This window comes from Narcine bancroftii, chromosome 11, assembly GCF_036971445.1.
Source record: "Narcine bancroftii isolate sNarBan1 chromosome 11, sNarBan1.hap1, whole genome shotgun sequence".
NCBI classification, from domain to species: Eukaryota; Metazoa; Chordata; class Chondrichthyes; order Torpediniformes; family Narcinidae; genus Narcine; species Narcine bancroftii.
This window is the reverse complement of record NC_091479.1, coordinates 94,014,512-94,031,753: the sequence shown is the minus strand read 5'-3', so window position 1 is coordinate 94,031,753 and position 17,242 is coordinate 94,014,512. Positions and strand designations below refer to the sequence as shown.

Here is a 17,242-nt window from a genome sequence, read left to right as displayed (position 1 = left end):
GCTTCATTAGCCAGCGCAATTTTATAAAACTAGGCACAATTACTGTGTACTTCTGATTGTCACACCATGAAAAGGTGGTGATCACACTGGAGAGGCCATAGTGATCAATCAGGATGTTGCTTGAGATGGGAGAGTTTCATTTATAAGGAGAAACTGGATTTATTCCTTGGACGTGAGGCCACTCGCTGGTGGAAGTTGCAAAATTATGAATGGCATCGATAAGGGTGATGGGCCATTTCAGCCCACGAGTCCGTGTTGCCCGATTAACCCACACCTCCGGTACGTACTCGTGGGCCGAAATGGGCTCTTACTGTGCTGTAAAAAGTTTGGCCACCCCCGGATGCACACTTGATGAATGGCCTTGTGAGAAACAGAAGGACCTTGCTCGAGACAAAAACTGAGAACAAAGAACATTTATTACACAACAATACAAAGTTGGGTGCTTCCCCTTACCCTGGGAATACACACACACACACTGGGGCTCACCCAACTTTGATACAGTTGATTTCAGTTTAGAAGTACCCTCCCCCTTCCATTCTTCTGCCTCCTGGATGAGTTTGGCATTAGGCAATCCTGTCTGCCTCTGTGCTGTTTCAGTGAACTTGGAGGACCAGGGGGGTATCCTGTTTTGTCCCATCATGTCATTGTCCTGCCTTTGTCCTTATTCACACCTTCCCAACCCTCAGGGCTCACTAACTCTTATATGCAAGAACTTGCTAATTCTGTCCAAGCCCCTTATTCAGACTAACTTCCTACATTCTATTATCTTCTTTCTTTGGCTTGGCTTCGTGGACGAAGATTTATGGAGGGGGTAAATGTCTATTATCTACCCTTATCCTATTCATACTGGCTTTATTCATTACACATGTAGCCATGCTAGCTTTCTTCATCTCTCCTATTTTCATATAAGTTTTACTCATCTCTCACAGCATGATCATGTTGGGCCAAAGCGCCTGTAAGAACCTGACTTGGTTTGATGGGGTAATGTTCATTTGGATGAATTGCAAATAAATTTTTGAAAGGTTCCCAAGTCCGAGTTGGGATGAAACTAGTTTTTTTTGTGTGTGTGTGTGTGTGTGGATTAAATTTGCTAATCTGAAAAATAATCTTGCTTCCAGTCAAGCTGAACCTCGCGGGTCACGTGCGAGTGGCCTGGTTCATCCCGCATGAACCCTCGCTCCTGTCAATCAAATGACGGGAGCGAACCCTCCTCGCTCCTGTCAATCAAATGACGGGAGAGAACCCTCCTCGCTCCTGTCAATCAAATGACGGGAGAGAACCCTCCTCGCTCCTGTCAATCAAATGACGGGAGAGAACCCTCCTCGCTCCTGTCAATCAAATGACGGGAGAGAACCCTCCTCGCTCCTGTCAATCAAATGACGTAGCTCACAGGGCTGACGCAGGAGGAAGGAGACGCCATTAGACAAGGGAGGACGGCTTGTTGACTGCTCGAGGCCGACTGGTGGGAGCGGCGACTGGGTTTGCTTTTTGTCCCCCCCCCCCCCCCCCCTCTTATTGCCCCACCCGACCCCGGTCTCATGTGATTGCATTCGAGAGCTTGCTCGGCTTCGTTCTCCTCCTGATCATGGCGAGTGGCGGCAAAAGCTACTCGTTTAAAGTTGTCTTGCTGGGGGAAGGTTGCGTGGGGAAGACTTCCCTGGTGTTGAGATACTGTGAGAACAAATTCAACGACAAGCACATCACGACGCTCCAGGTTCGTCCTTTCGGGTCTCCTCCACTCCCTCCCCGCATGCCTGGTGAAAGGGGAACTGATTCGGGCGCCTGGGAAGCGAGGGCCCTGCTGCTCAGTGACGACCAGGCGAAATGATCTTCACTCGTGTCCGTGTCCAGGCGACTAGTTTGTTGGTTGTGCATCCACCCCAGTTTCATTAAGACGAAGAGATGCGCACGGATGCATTCTTTAAACCAGCGAATGGGGGGGGGGGGGGGGGGGGGTTTATGTGGTCAGGGAAGATTCCATCATTTCTTTCAGATGATATGTTCTTGCACTGAACTGTGAAGGGTCACGTTGGAGTTGTATTTGGCCCCAGGGTTGTTCCTTCAGTCTCGCCAGCCAGTAAACTGAAGTGTGGTGGTTGCATTTGAGCTCGAGGTTCGTTGCTTCATCTTTCATAACTTTCCATCGAGGTCCGACACTCCACTTCTTCGGAGAGGTGTGGTTAGGGCCTGTGAATGCAAGAGGCCGTTTAATTCCATTTGCAAAAAATAATGTAGTTTCCCACCTCTTGTCATTGGCTTTCATCTCTGCTTGAAAATAGCTAAAATATTCCTGCATCATTTCAGGAAGTGTGTATTTCACACGACTTTGGGTGGTTTTTTTGGAATCACATGTTTATTCCAGTTGTAACTTGTAATATTTGAATAATATTAATGGATTAAATTCCAGTTGTAACTTGAAGTAACAAAATATTTGAATAATCTCTTTTTTTTTCTCTTTTGGCTTGGCTTCGCGGACGAAGATTTATGGAGGGGGTAAAAAGTCCACGTCAGCTGCAGGCTCGCTTGTGGCTGACCAGTCCGATGCGGGACAGGCAGACACGATTGCAGCGGTTGCAAGGGAAAATTGGTTGGTTGGGGTTGGGTGTTGGGTTTTTCCTCCTTTGCCTTTTGTCAGTGAGGTGGGCTCTGCGGTCTTCTTCAAAGGAGGCTGCTGCCCGCCAAACTGTGAGGCGCCAAGATGCACGGTTTGAGGCGTTATCAGCCCACTGGCGGTGGTCAATGTGGCAGGCACCAAGAGATTTCTTTAGGCAGTCCTTGTACCTTTTCTTTGGTGCACCTCTGTCACGGTGGCCAGTGGAGAGCTCGCCATATAATACGATCTTGGGAAGGCGATGGTCCTCCATTCTGGAGACGTGACCCATCCAGCGCAGCTGGATCTTCAGCAGCGTGGACTCGGTGCTGTCGACCTCTGCCATCTCGAGTACCTCGACATTAGGGGTGTGAGCGCTCCAATGGATGTTGAGGATGGAGCGGAGACAACGCTGGTGGAAGCGTTCTAGGAGCCGTAGGTGGTGCCGGTAGAGGACCCATGATTCGGAGCCGAACAGGAGTGTGGGTATGACAACGGCTCTGTATACGCTTATCTTTGTGAGGTATTTCAGTTGGTTGTTTTTCCAGACTCTTGTGTAGTCTTCCAAAGGCGCTATTTGCCTTGGCGAGTCTGTTGTCTATCTCATTGTCGATCCTTGCATCTGATGAAATGGTGCAGCCGAGATAGGTAAACTGGTTGACCGTTTTGAGTTTTGTGTGCCCGATGGAGATGTGGGGGGGCTGGTAGTCATGGTGGGGAGCTGGCTGATGGACCTCAGTTTTCTTCAGGCTGACTTCCAGGCCAAACATTTTGGCAGTTTCCGCAAAGCAGGACGTCAAGCGCTGAAGAGCTGGCTCTGAATGGGCAACTAAAGCGGCATCATCTGCAAAGAGTAGTTCACGGACAAGTTTCTCTTGTGTCTTGGTGTGAGCTTGCAGGCGCCTCAGATTGAAGAGACTGCCATCCGTGCGGTACCGGATGTAAACAGCGTCTTCATTGTTGGGGTCTTTCATGGATTAATCCATTAATATTAATGGATTAAATATCACTGGGTGGTACAAATGAACCCCTTGTTTTATTGCCAAAACACTGGTTATTGTTTTGCACCTCTGCACACTGTAGCCATGTGATGGACCAACTTTTGCAGATGATTGATTCAAAACCAATTCAGATTGAAAGGACTGCCAACGATGTGTAAATATTGGATGAAAGTTACAAATGGAGTTTTTTAAAAAATTCTTCTAGCATCAGGCCACTTTGCTTCAGACACTGCTGAATTAAGATGTTACCTTAACAAGATCGAGATGTCACTGGCAAAGCTCGCGTTTCTTTGCTTCAACGGAATGGCTCGACAGGCTCTTTATGAGGGCAGTTAACAATTAGCTTTAGCAGCATTTTGGAAATAGAAGCATGATGTTGATATCAGACAGCCTCATTCTGACAAAATGTCTTTCATTTGAAGCATTACATTTCATTTTTAATTTGGTCCACACATGCTGCTTGACCTAAGTTTCTCCAGCACTTTACTGCACTAGACTCCAGTATCTGCAGTTTTTCTTGTTTACCTCCAACATCTTACTTGATTTTTGATTTCCACCATCTGCAGTTTTATTTGATTTTCATTAAAAAAAACAGCTATGATGGTTTGAAGATGTATATAGGTCACACTATACAAGATTTATTTAATGAAGCAGATGGGTTTTTCCAACAATCCAGTCATTTTATCCACCATAATCATTACGCAAGATGAATTTAGTTGCTCAAGTTTGAAATCCCCAGTTGCTGTCTGGGATTCTAACATTCTTTAGGATTAACAATCCAGACCTCTGAATGTTGGCCCCAACGTTTAACCACTGTTGCCGTACTTGCAAAGTGAAATGTGTTGCATTTTTTGGCAGCCAGTTTTTGGATGATCATCCAAATGTGATGCTAAAATTTTAAATTTAGACCTACAGCATGGTAACCGGCCATTTCGGCCCATTAGCCCGTGCTACCCAATTAACCTGCAACTCCCAGTATGTTTTGATGGTTGGAGGAAACTGGAGCCCTCGGGGGGGGGGACCCACACAGACCCACACAGACGTGGGGTGAACATACCAACTTCTTACAGACAGTGTGGGATTTGAAGCCCAGCCCCCCCCCATTGCATTGTAACAATGTTGCGCTAAATTAAAACTTTCTGTTCCCTGTTGAAAATAGCTTGTACGATGACTTGAAAATTTGTAAATAAAATATATTTTTTTTAAATGCAGAGGGTAGTATTCTGACTGGAGGTCAGTGATTAATAGAATTCTGGGATCTTTGTGATGTTTATGACCTGGATGAAGAAGTAGAGGGATAGGTCATTTAGTTTGCAGATAACATGAAGGTCAAAGGTGTTGTGGATCGTGTAGAAGGTTGTCGTAGGTTACAACAGGAAATAGGATACAAAGTCAGGCAGAAAAGTGGCTGATGGAATTCAATCGAATAAGTGTGAAGTGATGCATTTTGGAAGGTCAAACCTGAAGACAGAGTACATGGTTAATTCCAGGATTCTTATCAGAGTGGAAAAACAGAGGGACCTTGGGGTCCAAATCCATAGCTCTCACGTTTCTGCGCAGGTTGATAGGGTAGTTAAGAAGGCTTCGGTATGCTGGCCTCATTTGTTGGGGGATTGGATCCAAGAGTTGTGAGATAATGTAGCTCTATAAAACTGGTTAGATCTCACTTAGAATATTGTGTTTAGTTCTGGTCACTTAATTTCAGGAAGGATGTGGAAGCAATGGAGAGGGTGCAGAGGAGATTTTCCAGCTTGAAGCCAGGATTGGAGAATGTGTCTGATGAGCAAGGTTAGCAGAGCCAGGGCTGTTCTCTTTTGAGTGAAGGAGGATAGGAAGTGACTTAATAGACCTACAAGATTGGGATGCATAATTAGAGTGGATGGTAGCAAACAGCAGAGGACATTTGTACAAGGTAAGGGGAGGAAAGTTTAGGGGAGACAACAGTTCTTTTACACGGAGAGTAGAGGGTATTTGGAATGCATTGCCATGAGTGGTAGTAGAGGCTGTTGCAATAGGGCTTTTTAAAAGACTCTTAGCCAGGCACATGGATACACAAGAAAAATACAGGGTTATTGGTGTAAGGTGGTTTACTTTGTTGAGTAGGTTTCTATCAGTCAGCACATTGTGGGCTGAAGGTCCTGTACTGTGTTGTAATATTCTATCTTCTAAAGGGTAACCAACTTGACAAAGGAGTCAGGCCCAAAATATTGGTTACCCTTTGCTTCCTATGGATGCTGCATGACCTATTTAATTTCTCCAGAACTACAATCACAGCATTTGCAGACTTTCCTGTTTAAAATCTTTTTTTTAAATTGTGCATTTTGGATAGAAAAACAACCAGAAATGATTTAAATTGTTCTAAATATCATGCTTTTGGGCAGCCTCCATGTTAGGTAATTGTTTATCTTTCACTTAGGAAAACAGTTGGCCTTTTGCTGCTTTCACACAGGTCCTTAAGTTTTTTTTTAACTACAAATTCATATCAACAGTTTCTGAAGAGATTGGAAGCTAAGAAGCTTGATTCCACCTCCAGATTGGGTACACTTGTATACTTTCATGAGCTACCTTGAAATTGACAAGCAACTTGTATTTAAACTGTTGTATTTAACTTTTTATAGTGCAACATTTCAAGTCACTTCATAAGGTTGTGATTAGAAATACGGATTCTGAAGTATATAGGGTGATGTTTGGATAGGAAATCAAAAGCTTGTTCAAGATAATGGATTACAAAGAGCATTTTAAAGAAGGAATATATAAGGATAAAAGGAGAACTTTGGGCCCTGCCACTGAACGCATGGGTGTCATTGATGAGTGATGAAAATTAGGAATGTGTGTGCATTCACATTTGGAAGAATGCAGAAGTCTCAAGTCTGTCATGCTGGAGCCTGCTCCAGTGATGGGGATTTCGCAGAATAATTTAAAAGTGAGGCTTATCTTTGCTGGGAGCCATTGAAGGTCAGTGTATAAAATTAATAGGTTGATTCTGTATTATACGCTGCAGATCAGACAATTTCAATATTGGAATTATAACGGATTTTTGGCCAAGGCAAAAACATGCACAATGCCTATAACAACTTGGCTGCTACTTCACTGTTGATAGAGTGGAATTCAATTTCATGTTATAATATAAATACGTATAATATAAATCTGGTCCGCACCCCAAATGGGTTCTTGAATGGGGAAAAGTTTTCAATTTCATTCAGTTCATTTTAAAAGACTGCCTGTTCTGAAACACTTTGTTTTAGTCAAATATTTTTTTTTTTCCTTTGACTCTATGTAATAGGTGCTGGATTAAATCTTCAACTTGTGATTTCATGACCTGTCTGTTCATTCGTAGGCATCTTTCTTGACCAAAAAACTAAATATTGGAGGCAAAAGAGTAAATATTGCAATTTGGGTAAGTAGCCAAGTTTCGTACAAAGTATGACCAAATTAACTGGAAGTGCATGAACACTACATGTTTAATCTTGATGCAAAATAATTTGTTTTGTCCCAAGAATTCATTTATCCAATGATAAATCAGATGTTAAGCATGAACTAATTCCACTAGAATAAAATAACTGCAGAGATGGAATCTTGATTATTTTTCTTCTGTCATATTGAGTTTTCCTCTGAGGTTCTGACTAATTATTCATTGCAAAGCAAAAATGCTTTAATGTTACAATCACAGCTTAAACCCTAGAAAAGTTACATTGTTCGTTTAAGCATTCACAATTTTTTCAAAGTTCAAATTTATGTCAAGAATACATGCATGATATTAGATACCACCCTGACATCTTTTTTTCTGTGGGCCAGGCAGAATTTCTAATTGCTAGTAGCTGTAAACTACTCAAGAAGAAAGAAATGTACATAAAAGAAATGTACATAAAAGAAATGGATGTAAACAAAAGAAAAATGTAAACAAACTGTCCAAATACAGAAAATAAATATTCAATAATAGATAATGAGCAAAGTAAGAGTCCTTAAATGAGTGTTGTCCTGGAGGTACAAGTCTTTTGGCACTTGTACTTTTTTCCCAATGGCAGAGTGAGAACAGAGCCTGTCCTGGGTGGCGTTGATTCTTGATGATTGCTGCTGCTCTCTGACAGCAGTATATCCTTGATGGTGGGGAGAGTTTTGCTTGTGGGCTGTGTCCACTACCTTTGCAGGGCTTTCTGTTCAGAGGTATTATTATTGATGCCCCCATGCCAGGACATGATATAGCTGGTCAGCACACTACACATCTGCAGAAGTTTACCAATAGCATACCGAACCTCCACAAGCTCTCTTCACAATGACATTAGTATGATAGGTCCAGGAAAGGTCATTCAAGATAATGACTTCCAGGAATTGAAATTTTCTCACCCTCTCCACCTCTGATCTCCCTGGATCTTACACATCTGGTTTTTCTTTCCTAAAGTCAACAATCAGCTCCTTGGTCTTGGTGACAGAATGCAAGGTTGTTAGTACACCATTGAGCCAATAGTGTACTAACAGATACAAATATATTTTCATAATTGAGAAGGCAAAATAAAATAGTTTGGATTTTTATTTTGTGATTGTATATCCAATTTTTTTTAAGTTGTTTGAGAAGGACATGAGTCTTCTAGAGAATGAACAAATTTGAGTTTTTTTTTAATGGTTCCATTATTGAATAAATACAAACTTTGAACCATACCCTATTTCTGTTCTCACTTGCCTGAAAAGTTCATCCCAAGGGTTCCAAGAGACCTCACCGTGGTCATTCTTTATTCTGTTTTCATATCAGTTGGACTTTGATTTCAGAATGTGATCCAAGAGTTTAATCTCAAAAGCCAATGTTATGGAAACCTTTACCAGCAACTCCGAGCCCACCCACAATTACCTCAGGACACTTTTGCTGGTTGAACACATTTGGAATCTTGAAATTATTATTTTTTCTTAAATTCAGCAAAATCCAAGATGTTCCAAGTCTACCTCAATAATATTTGCCTGGGTCACCTCCCAAGCTTCACCTTCTCTATATATCACCCTCTTCGTTGAGTGTCCTTCTGCACTGTCAACACATCATCTGTAACGGTGTTGTGGGTTGATTGCATCCTACTAATTAGAGCTTTGTATCTCTTTTCCATTTTTAAAGGCCTCTCAAAGATTCATCATTCCATGTGCAGTTGTGAGTAGTGTAGTTGTCTCACCGCTCCAGCAAATGGTTTGTGCCTTAACTCTTACACTGCCTTGAGTGATGTACATACACAGAGTGCATTTATGGATTTCTCTTGCGTGCTCTGGTTTTCTCCTATATCTTAAACCCATACTGTTTGTTAGGGGAATTGGTCATCATAAATTGCTCCTAGTCTAGCTGGTTGGTAGGAGAATTGAGATAATGGCTGTTAATGGACATGAATGAGAGGATGTTACAGGGCAATAAGTGATTACACTGCGAGACAACATCAACCTGAGAGGCTGAATGACTGCCTCCAATATCATAGCAATAAGATTATGAAAACATGTTGACTTCCTGAATTTTATCATGTCTACCTTTTAAGTAACATAACATTGTTAATATTGTTGCTTGACTTCGTAAATCAAATTTATTTTAAAAAAAAACATGTGTTTTCAAATAAGGACACAGCAGGCCAGGAGAGGTTCCATGCATTGGGTCCGATTTATTACAGAGATTCAAATGGAGCCATATTAGTGTATGATATCACAGATGAAGACTCATTTCAAAAGGTGAGTTCTTGTCTTGGTTGTGCAATGTCCACAAGGAAACTAATCAAATTACAATTATTGGGAAAAGAAATGCAGCAAATCTTTCAATTTTGAATTTGTCATTCCTGTTCTAATTTGAAGTATGCAAATGAGCTTGTGGTCATGACACATCCACAGTGAAAATAAAATCGGTCCTATCCCCAACTGTGTATTTCCTACACAATTGGAATATCTGCACTGGCATTCCTTCATTAGTTTCTCTAGTTTGGTTGATACTTTAACTCTTGATTCATATAGTGTCTATTGAGTATTCAATACAAATGACTTCGTAAGGTGTTGTGTAGTATGTAATGTAACTGAATTAAAACTAGAATATTTTCAGCCATCAAAAATCCTAAAGATAGGAAAATGACTGTAAAATCAGGAAAGTGTCCCATTGTCAATAGTTACGGTGAATCATCTAACCCTTGATCAATAGTAATTGCAACAGTTTTCTTGTGCCTCAGTTCCAGAATTGTATTTATCTTGGAAGAGGACAAAAATTGTGAAAATTAATCCATTAGAGTTTGGCTCTCTAACATGTTTTAAGGATCTAGGGTTATTTTCTCTGTACTCTATTCCACTTCACTTTCCAGGATCTGCATCTATCTTTGTGAGAAATCTGATGTGTTTTGCATATTAATTAAAAGTTCAGAAAAGGAAATACAAATAATAAAACATTTTCCTCATTGACATGGTTTCAATAAAACTTAAAATTTTGCCCCTTGTACGGTTAAACATTTAACAACTGCTGAAATTTTGAACAGTTGCCTGACGATATATGAACATGTACAAAATGTAATTTTTTTCAGGTGAAAAGTTGGGTGAAAGAATTACGAAAAATGTTAGGAAATGACATTTCTTTATGCATTGTAGGTAAGTGTTCAATATTCAGCAAGTAAACAGTCAACATAGAAATTTGTTTTTCGGTTGATTGTGCATGTAACGTTAAATGTAAATGATAGGGATTCTTGAATTGTGACTGTAAATCATCAAATTGAAATGCTCTAGAATCTGCAGTCTTGCAAATAATTTTAGTTTAAAAGTTAAGATTCCTTTATTGTTATAATACAAAAAATGTAAAATTACACAAAATTTCCTCCTGCCTGCCTCATTGGTTTGGAGATGAGGATTTTTTTAAAAATTTCTATTGTAATTTACTTTCTGTTCTGAAGTAAATCACAAAAATCTGCAGACATTGTGATTGAAGTAAAAACACAAAATGCTGGAGAAGATCAGCAGGTACTTTAAGTAGCAATGGTAAAGATACTGCTTCGTCCCTGCGATGAGCTTCTCCGCTTCATCCACTTTGTGGCCAACTTCCACCCTGATCTCAAACTCATCTGGTCCATCTCCGATAACACTCCCCTTCCTGGACCTTTCTGTCTCCATCTTGGGAGACCAGCTTTCCACCGATGTGTACTACAAACCCTCCACTCCCACAACTAACTGGACTACACTTCTTCATATCCTGTACTCTGCAAGGATTCTATCCCTTTCTCTCAATTTTTCTGTCTCCGCCAAGATGAGGTCTTCCGGTCCAGATCTTCTGAAATCTCTGCCTTCTTCCACAAATGTGGCTCACCCACATCTCTTCCATTTTCTGCTCATCTGCCCTGGCCCCATCTGCCCCCAGAGGCAATAAACATAGAATCCCCCTCATTCTCGCCTACCATCCCACCAACCTCCACATCCAACACATCTGCCAGAATTTCAGGCACTTATAGGATCCCACCACCAGACACATTTTTACTTGTCCTCCCCTCTGAGCCTTCTGCTAGGACTTCTCCCTCTGTGATTTCCTCGTGTAATCCTCCTTCCCCACCCATCACACCACCGGCACCTTCCCCGAAGCCTGAAGGAGGTGTAACACTTGCGCCCACACCACCTCCCTCGCCACGACCCACAGCCCCAAATAGTCCTTTCAAGTGAAGCAAGACCTCACTTATCCGTCCAGAGAACTTGTTTACTGCATCCAGTGCTCCCTTTGTCGGCCTTCCCTACGTCAGAGAGACCGTCGCAGATTGGGAGATCGCTTTGCTGAGCACCTCCCCTTTGTTTGCAACAACAGCAAACTACCGGGAGCCAACCATTTCAATTCCAAGTCACACTCCTACACTCACATGTCTGTTCAAGGCCTTGTCTAGTATCCAGCCCAAATTGGAGGAACAACACCTTATTTTCTGTCTGGGCTCTGTCAAACCAGGTGGCATTAATATTGACTTTACTGCTTTCCATTAAACCTGCTCGGCCTTACTTTCCCTTCTCTCCCCCCCCCCCCCCCCCCCCTTTCCAGTTCTTACACACCCCTAGCTATCTCCACTCCCCCTCATTTCTGCTGTCCCTTCCCTCCTTTCTCCACCTATCATCTACCTTTTCCCCCCACAACCCCGCTCTTTTGTTTGGACTGCCACTAGCATTTTCTTCTACTTTGATGAAGGGGTCAAACCCGAAACATCGACATAAAGGACACTGCCCTGCTGAGCTTCTCCAGCATTTTGTGTTTTAACTACTTTTCTATTCTGTCCAATTAGGGAGACATTTCTGAATTTCTTTGCACTGCAGTTTGCCATTGTTATCAATGTGCATTGAAGTGAATGGGTCCCTGATCCAATGAGAGACCTAATCTGGTGTAGAATCAGAGGGGCAATTATCCCCAGTAAGACACACTACTGGGTGCATGGATCCTTGCAGTGGTTTCCAGCTGTACCACACAAGTTCAGACTTCCTTGAATGGCAAAACACAGACAGTTCTCTTTTATCATTGTAATTTCTCCCACTATTCTGTAATTGATTGCTGTAAATGTTGCACAGTTGTTGCTCGTTTGTTTTTTAAAATAGGATTAAGATAAACCCGTGCTCAAATATAATTTAATATACTAAAATTTGCCATTAATGTATAGCTTTAATATTAATGTTCAATTTAAAAAAAGTAAATGGAATAAATGATGATGTGCCAGCCCAACATGCCAGAAAACAAAGATCATTGTTTGTATAGCATATATGAAATTTTCCAAACTACGTTTGCATATTTTATCTGGGGGGGGGGATCAAATTAGTTGTTGCAAAGGAATAGAATTATATCATAAAATATTCTGATAAAAATCAGAATAGATGATAACGTGGCGTCTGTTTAAAAATTGTCACCAAAAATGGAGACTTTATCAGAAATCACTTCCTTTGTAATGAGGAATTATTTTCCCAATTCAAAGGTCAATACATAATGGGTTCATATTTGACAAGGGAGAAAATAGGGTTCATATTTGACAAGGGAGAAAATAATTAAATCATGAGAAAATGCAGCAATGGAATGTTTTAAATGAACAGCAATTTGCAGTCTGAATATTAACATCTATTCATCTTCCTTGGAGGGTGCTATATCATCATAAATACTTTGTCTACCAAATTGAATCTACTCGCGCTGTCTCAGTTATGAAGTTTAGAATTATAATTGACATAATTAAAATTCTTAGAAGCATCAAAGGTTTGGGATTGTGAACTTTCTACATATCTATATTTTATTTTCAGGGGTTACTTATGTACATTGAATATAAGTATATACAAATTATATTTATTATGTGGGTAATTAATTAATAAATGATAACAATGTCAGTTTGTTCTTGGATTTTGAGGAAATTTCTGTCTTCTGCAGTTCAAATTGAAATTTATCGTCCTGAAATGTTCACATTTTTATTGTAACAGACCTGATTATTCCCACCCCCCCCTCACCCCCAGCATTTTCTGTTTTTCTTTTGCAAATGCTCAGCATGTACATTATTTTGCTTTCAGAAGGTATTGTTGATTTTGATATGCTTTTATGATTCTTTTTTTAAAAAGGTAATAAATTAGACCTTGAAAAGGATCGGCATGTATCTGTTGAAGAGGCTGAGGTGTAAGTGTTTGAAAAATTATTTTATTATATTAATTGCCTGATCATATTCTTCATTTATTTTTCAAGAATCTCAACTGTTTTATATTCAACTTATCTCATATTTATGCAGGTATGCAGAATCGGTTGGAGCAAGACATTTTCATACATCGGCAAAGCTGAACAAAGGAATTGAAGAACTATTTCTTGATCTTTGTAAAAGTCAGTGAAATTTTCCTCATTTCTCATTTAATGTCAAATGTCTGTTAGAGGTTTAATTTTCTTTCTCTGTCATGAATTATCTTTCAAATTATTTCTTTTCTGTGTACCATTGTTAAGAAGCCAAATGGCTTTTACAAAGTAAAGGCACTTTGTAATTTTGTTTTGGTGTCAAAATGCTGTGTGTATTTAAAAATTGTGTGTTGGGATGGGGGCGCTGTAAATATTTTCTAGATTATTCTAAGTCAATTTCATGAGCTATGGAGTCAAGCTTGTTGGTATTTCTGTGATTCACCAAGTTCAAGTTTTTAGTTCAAGAACAAAAACTCCAAAATTGTTGACCATTCTTACACAGCCATTTTCCAACTGTCCTCTGATGTAGAGTCCAGATCATTTTGAGGGAATCAGCCTGTTTAGATTTGTAATTTTTAAAATTGCTCTGATCTTCAAATATTTCACTGTTGACATTCTAAAATATTTTGCCAGTTGGCATAAAATCCGGCTGTCAATGTTTCCAGATGTTCTGTGTGCGAGCTTTGCTTGGGTTCTTCCATAACAATCCTATTTCCAATTGCTATATCTACAATGTCCTCCTTCTGCATTGGGCCTTGTCAGTTAGCTTCAATGTGACTTTGGAGAACAAGTTTCAAACAGCAGGTTTAACATGGCAAAAAGCTTTGAATGTTTGCACTCTTTTCCAATATCAGGTGCATACTTTTAGAAATTAAGCATCATGTTTTCTTTTATTGCTACTTTTCTCAGCTCTTTTTTACATGTAATTGCCCATTTCCCTTCTAGAAGCTAATGTTTCATCACTTTTTATCATAGAGCATCCTCTTTTCCCTAGTCACATACCACCTTTGACATTGGTGATTTGTGGTTAGTAAGGGATTACTTAAGGTGGTATGTAAGTGGGGGGATAAAAAGATTGAGAACCATTGTTGTGGGGCATTAGAAATTATAACTATGGAAAAAAAATGCTAATGTTCTCTTAAATTAATACTATGCTTTTTGATTTTGCTTTAAAACCTTTGATTTTGAAAGTCTCTAAATGACACTGCTTGTACTCTTAAGGAAATCTTAACAAGGCAACCATATTTGAGACAACGTAACACAGTGAATTGCTTTCATATCTTCCCCTTGGTATTTTTATCTTTTCTCATTCAAGGTGTCAAAATTGTAAACACTGTTCAAGTGTGGCATTGACTCTGTTGAATTTGGCCTATTTTTGTTCCAAATTTAGGAATGATGGAAACTGCTCAAGCAGATGAAAAGGCAAAAGGAAATGGCAACAGTCAATCTGCAAACACACGGCGGGGTGTACAAATAGTTGACGATGAACCGCAACAACAGAGTAGTGGAGGATGCTGCTCTTAACTGACCAAACTTTTGAGCTTGTTTTTGAAATGAAGACTGCCATATACCACTTCACAGTTATCAGCAGAATATTAAATGTTAAAATTAACTCGTCTTCAAAGGACTGAAGTGCTAAACAAGTGGAATGTGTGACTGGAACATTTGGCTTTGCCTGTTTTACACTTGTCTTGACAGAAACTATCAATGGCCTTTGTCATTAATCTTACTTCAAACAGTCTTTTTTAATGAAAAGCTGTATAATTTGCATGAAAGCATCATAGTATGTAGAAGCTCCAATTATATTGTCCTTTTAAAATCAGATCTTTATTATTTAATAACTTATGTATGTATTGAACAGTATACATTTGGCTATTTTGAACATCTAATGTGCAAATTCAGTTTGATTTTATAGTTTGAGTAAGGTATTACACAACATCCTTCCTATTATTAATTTTTTTCCTCAATATGGTAAAAATATGCATATTGAATATTTTATCAAGATTATGAGCTGTTTATGTAAACGTCTGTTTTCCCAAAACCCTGTGTGGAAAAGAATGATATATTTAAATAGTCCTGATTTTATTACCTTAGCACATTTTGGATTTTACATTTTTGCATGGTCAGTTAATGGAAACATGCCAAGAATGTCCTCCCACCCACCCAGGCACCGTGTAACTTGTTAAGTATAATAAAGTGAGGAGAAACTGGCATCTGAGTGAAGAAGGTCAAGTAACAAATTAATTGTTGAATAAAGAAGTGTAGAGTGGGAGAAATCTATTTCTCAATTTGAAAAAAATGAAAGGCAAAGATTCCGTATTGAGAGGAGGAGAAATGAGTCACTCTAGCTGGCCCCCATTTTCTATCACTCTTCTCCATGCTGGGCCTTATGAGTCATTGTGTTCCTTTTGGGAATCAAAATAAAATTGAACTGATGTTATCCAGTTGTCTAAAATGAATATCCTTTCATTCAACTTCGAGATCATTCTTGTAATAAGACACCCAAATACTGAGTGGCCCAGCCAGGACTATGCAACATTGTGCCAGTGGCTTGATGAGATTCTTATTTCCTCCTGCTAAAATTATCCCTGATGACACCATCTTCGTAACTTGCTGCAAGACGATTACGCTCTGATAGTATCTACTACAATGTCCTGAACAATCCCAGTAAATTGGAAACTCAGGTCCATGAGTTTATGACTGACTCTTTGAAAGTTGGTGTATTCCTTAATTGTAGAGAGGGATGTGGTTTCTAACTTGGGTATCAAAGTTATATAGTAAATATTGTGTTTCTGTTTGTAATGACAAAGGTTAACCTTTTTGACATGATTAGTTTGTAGATAGTGTGGAAGGCAGAAAATTCATGCTATTCATAGTATTTCAAAGGTGATGCAGGTGAAGTGGAACCATTTAATGATGCCATCAACGATATCAACATTTTTAGTTATGGAATTTGGGGGTCGTGAGGGTTGTATTTATTTTACAGGGAGATCAAAATGTGGACTTCAACTGCTTGCTTGAAATGCTGAAAAATGAACGTTGGAGTGCCATTAGTCTTGTTAATTTTGTCGGAAAAATCTGGCCTTCAATTTTGTCAAAATAATCACATCTGTTTGATTACAGAAAATTTGAAATGGTGCATACATAGTTTTTGGTGTGGAACAGGAAATATATTTAGTTCTGTATACTAATGAGCAGTTTTAGCCCCTAATAACTTTTGATTGTCAAATTAGGCTTTGAAAATGGACTGCAATTTGAAGAATATTTAATGTTTATGTGTGCAGTATTTGTGGAGAGAATCAGTTGTTTTATTTGAATATAGTTTTAAAGTGTACATGCAACCCTTCTTATTTGTAAATCTAAAGCAATGTAATAAATGCACTAATGAATCATCTGTTACAAGCACACTGTTCTGTTTCCATATTTTTTTTTCAAGTGAGGGAAATTGTGAGCAGAAGTGGAATGTAACATACCTGAAATGCGTCTAAATTGACAGGATCTAATCTTAAACCAAGTATTATGAACACTTACTTAGATTGTGCATCACACTTGAGGGCACAACTTGAAGGGCTCAAGCCCAAAACGTTGGTTATGCCTCTATTTTTGCTACATCAAGTACACTGACTTGCTGAGTTTCTCCAGCATTGTTTGTTTTTGCATCATGAGGAAAAAATTATACCTTTAAAGCATGAAGAAAGAAAAATGCCAACCTTAATAGATGGAAAGGAAATAGAACAACTAAGCATAATCGTATGGATTTAAGACTAATAATGTACAGGTTCAAACCATTGCCCCCAACCCCGAAGAAAGCTACAGAAGGAACAGCCCACTGGAACATCTGCAGTGAAGGAAGCCGGTTCATTGCACCTCCATACACGTGGCCACCAACTGGAGCTGGAACCTTGGGATAAAAGCACCCCAAGGCGGAAGTCACCCAGGTCAGGAGCAACAGTTCCCCCTCCGTCCGTTTCGCCCGCCTGCCACCAGGGGGCGGCGACGGCG

General features: G+C 39.8%; 1 protein-coding gene across 2 annotated transcripts; it reads left to right on the top strand.

Moving 5' to 3' along the window:
• The first annotated feature begins 1,485 nt into the window (after positions 1-1,485).
• On the top strand, positions 1,486-15,680 carry rab21 (RAB21, member RAS oncogene family). 2 transcript variants are annotated; one of them, XM_069904055.1, is made up of 7 exons: positions 1,486-1,714; positions 6,929-6,988; positions 9,175-9,282; positions 10,113-10,176; positions 13,138-13,192; positions 13,302-13,390; positions 14,631-15,680. In XM_069904055.1, the coding sequence occupies exons 1-7, from the start codon at positions 1,586-1,588 to the stop codon at positions 14,762-14,764; spliced, it is 639 nt and encodes a 212-aa protein (XP_069760156.1). In that variant the 5' UTR covers positions 1,486-1,585; the 3' UTR covers positions 14,765-15,680. The 2 variants fall into 2 exon arrangements, with proteins under 2 accessions (XP_069760156.1, XP_069760159.1); XM_069904058.1 differs by lacking the exon at positions 9,175-9,282.
• Positions 15,681-17,242: the final 1,562 nt, after the last annotated feature.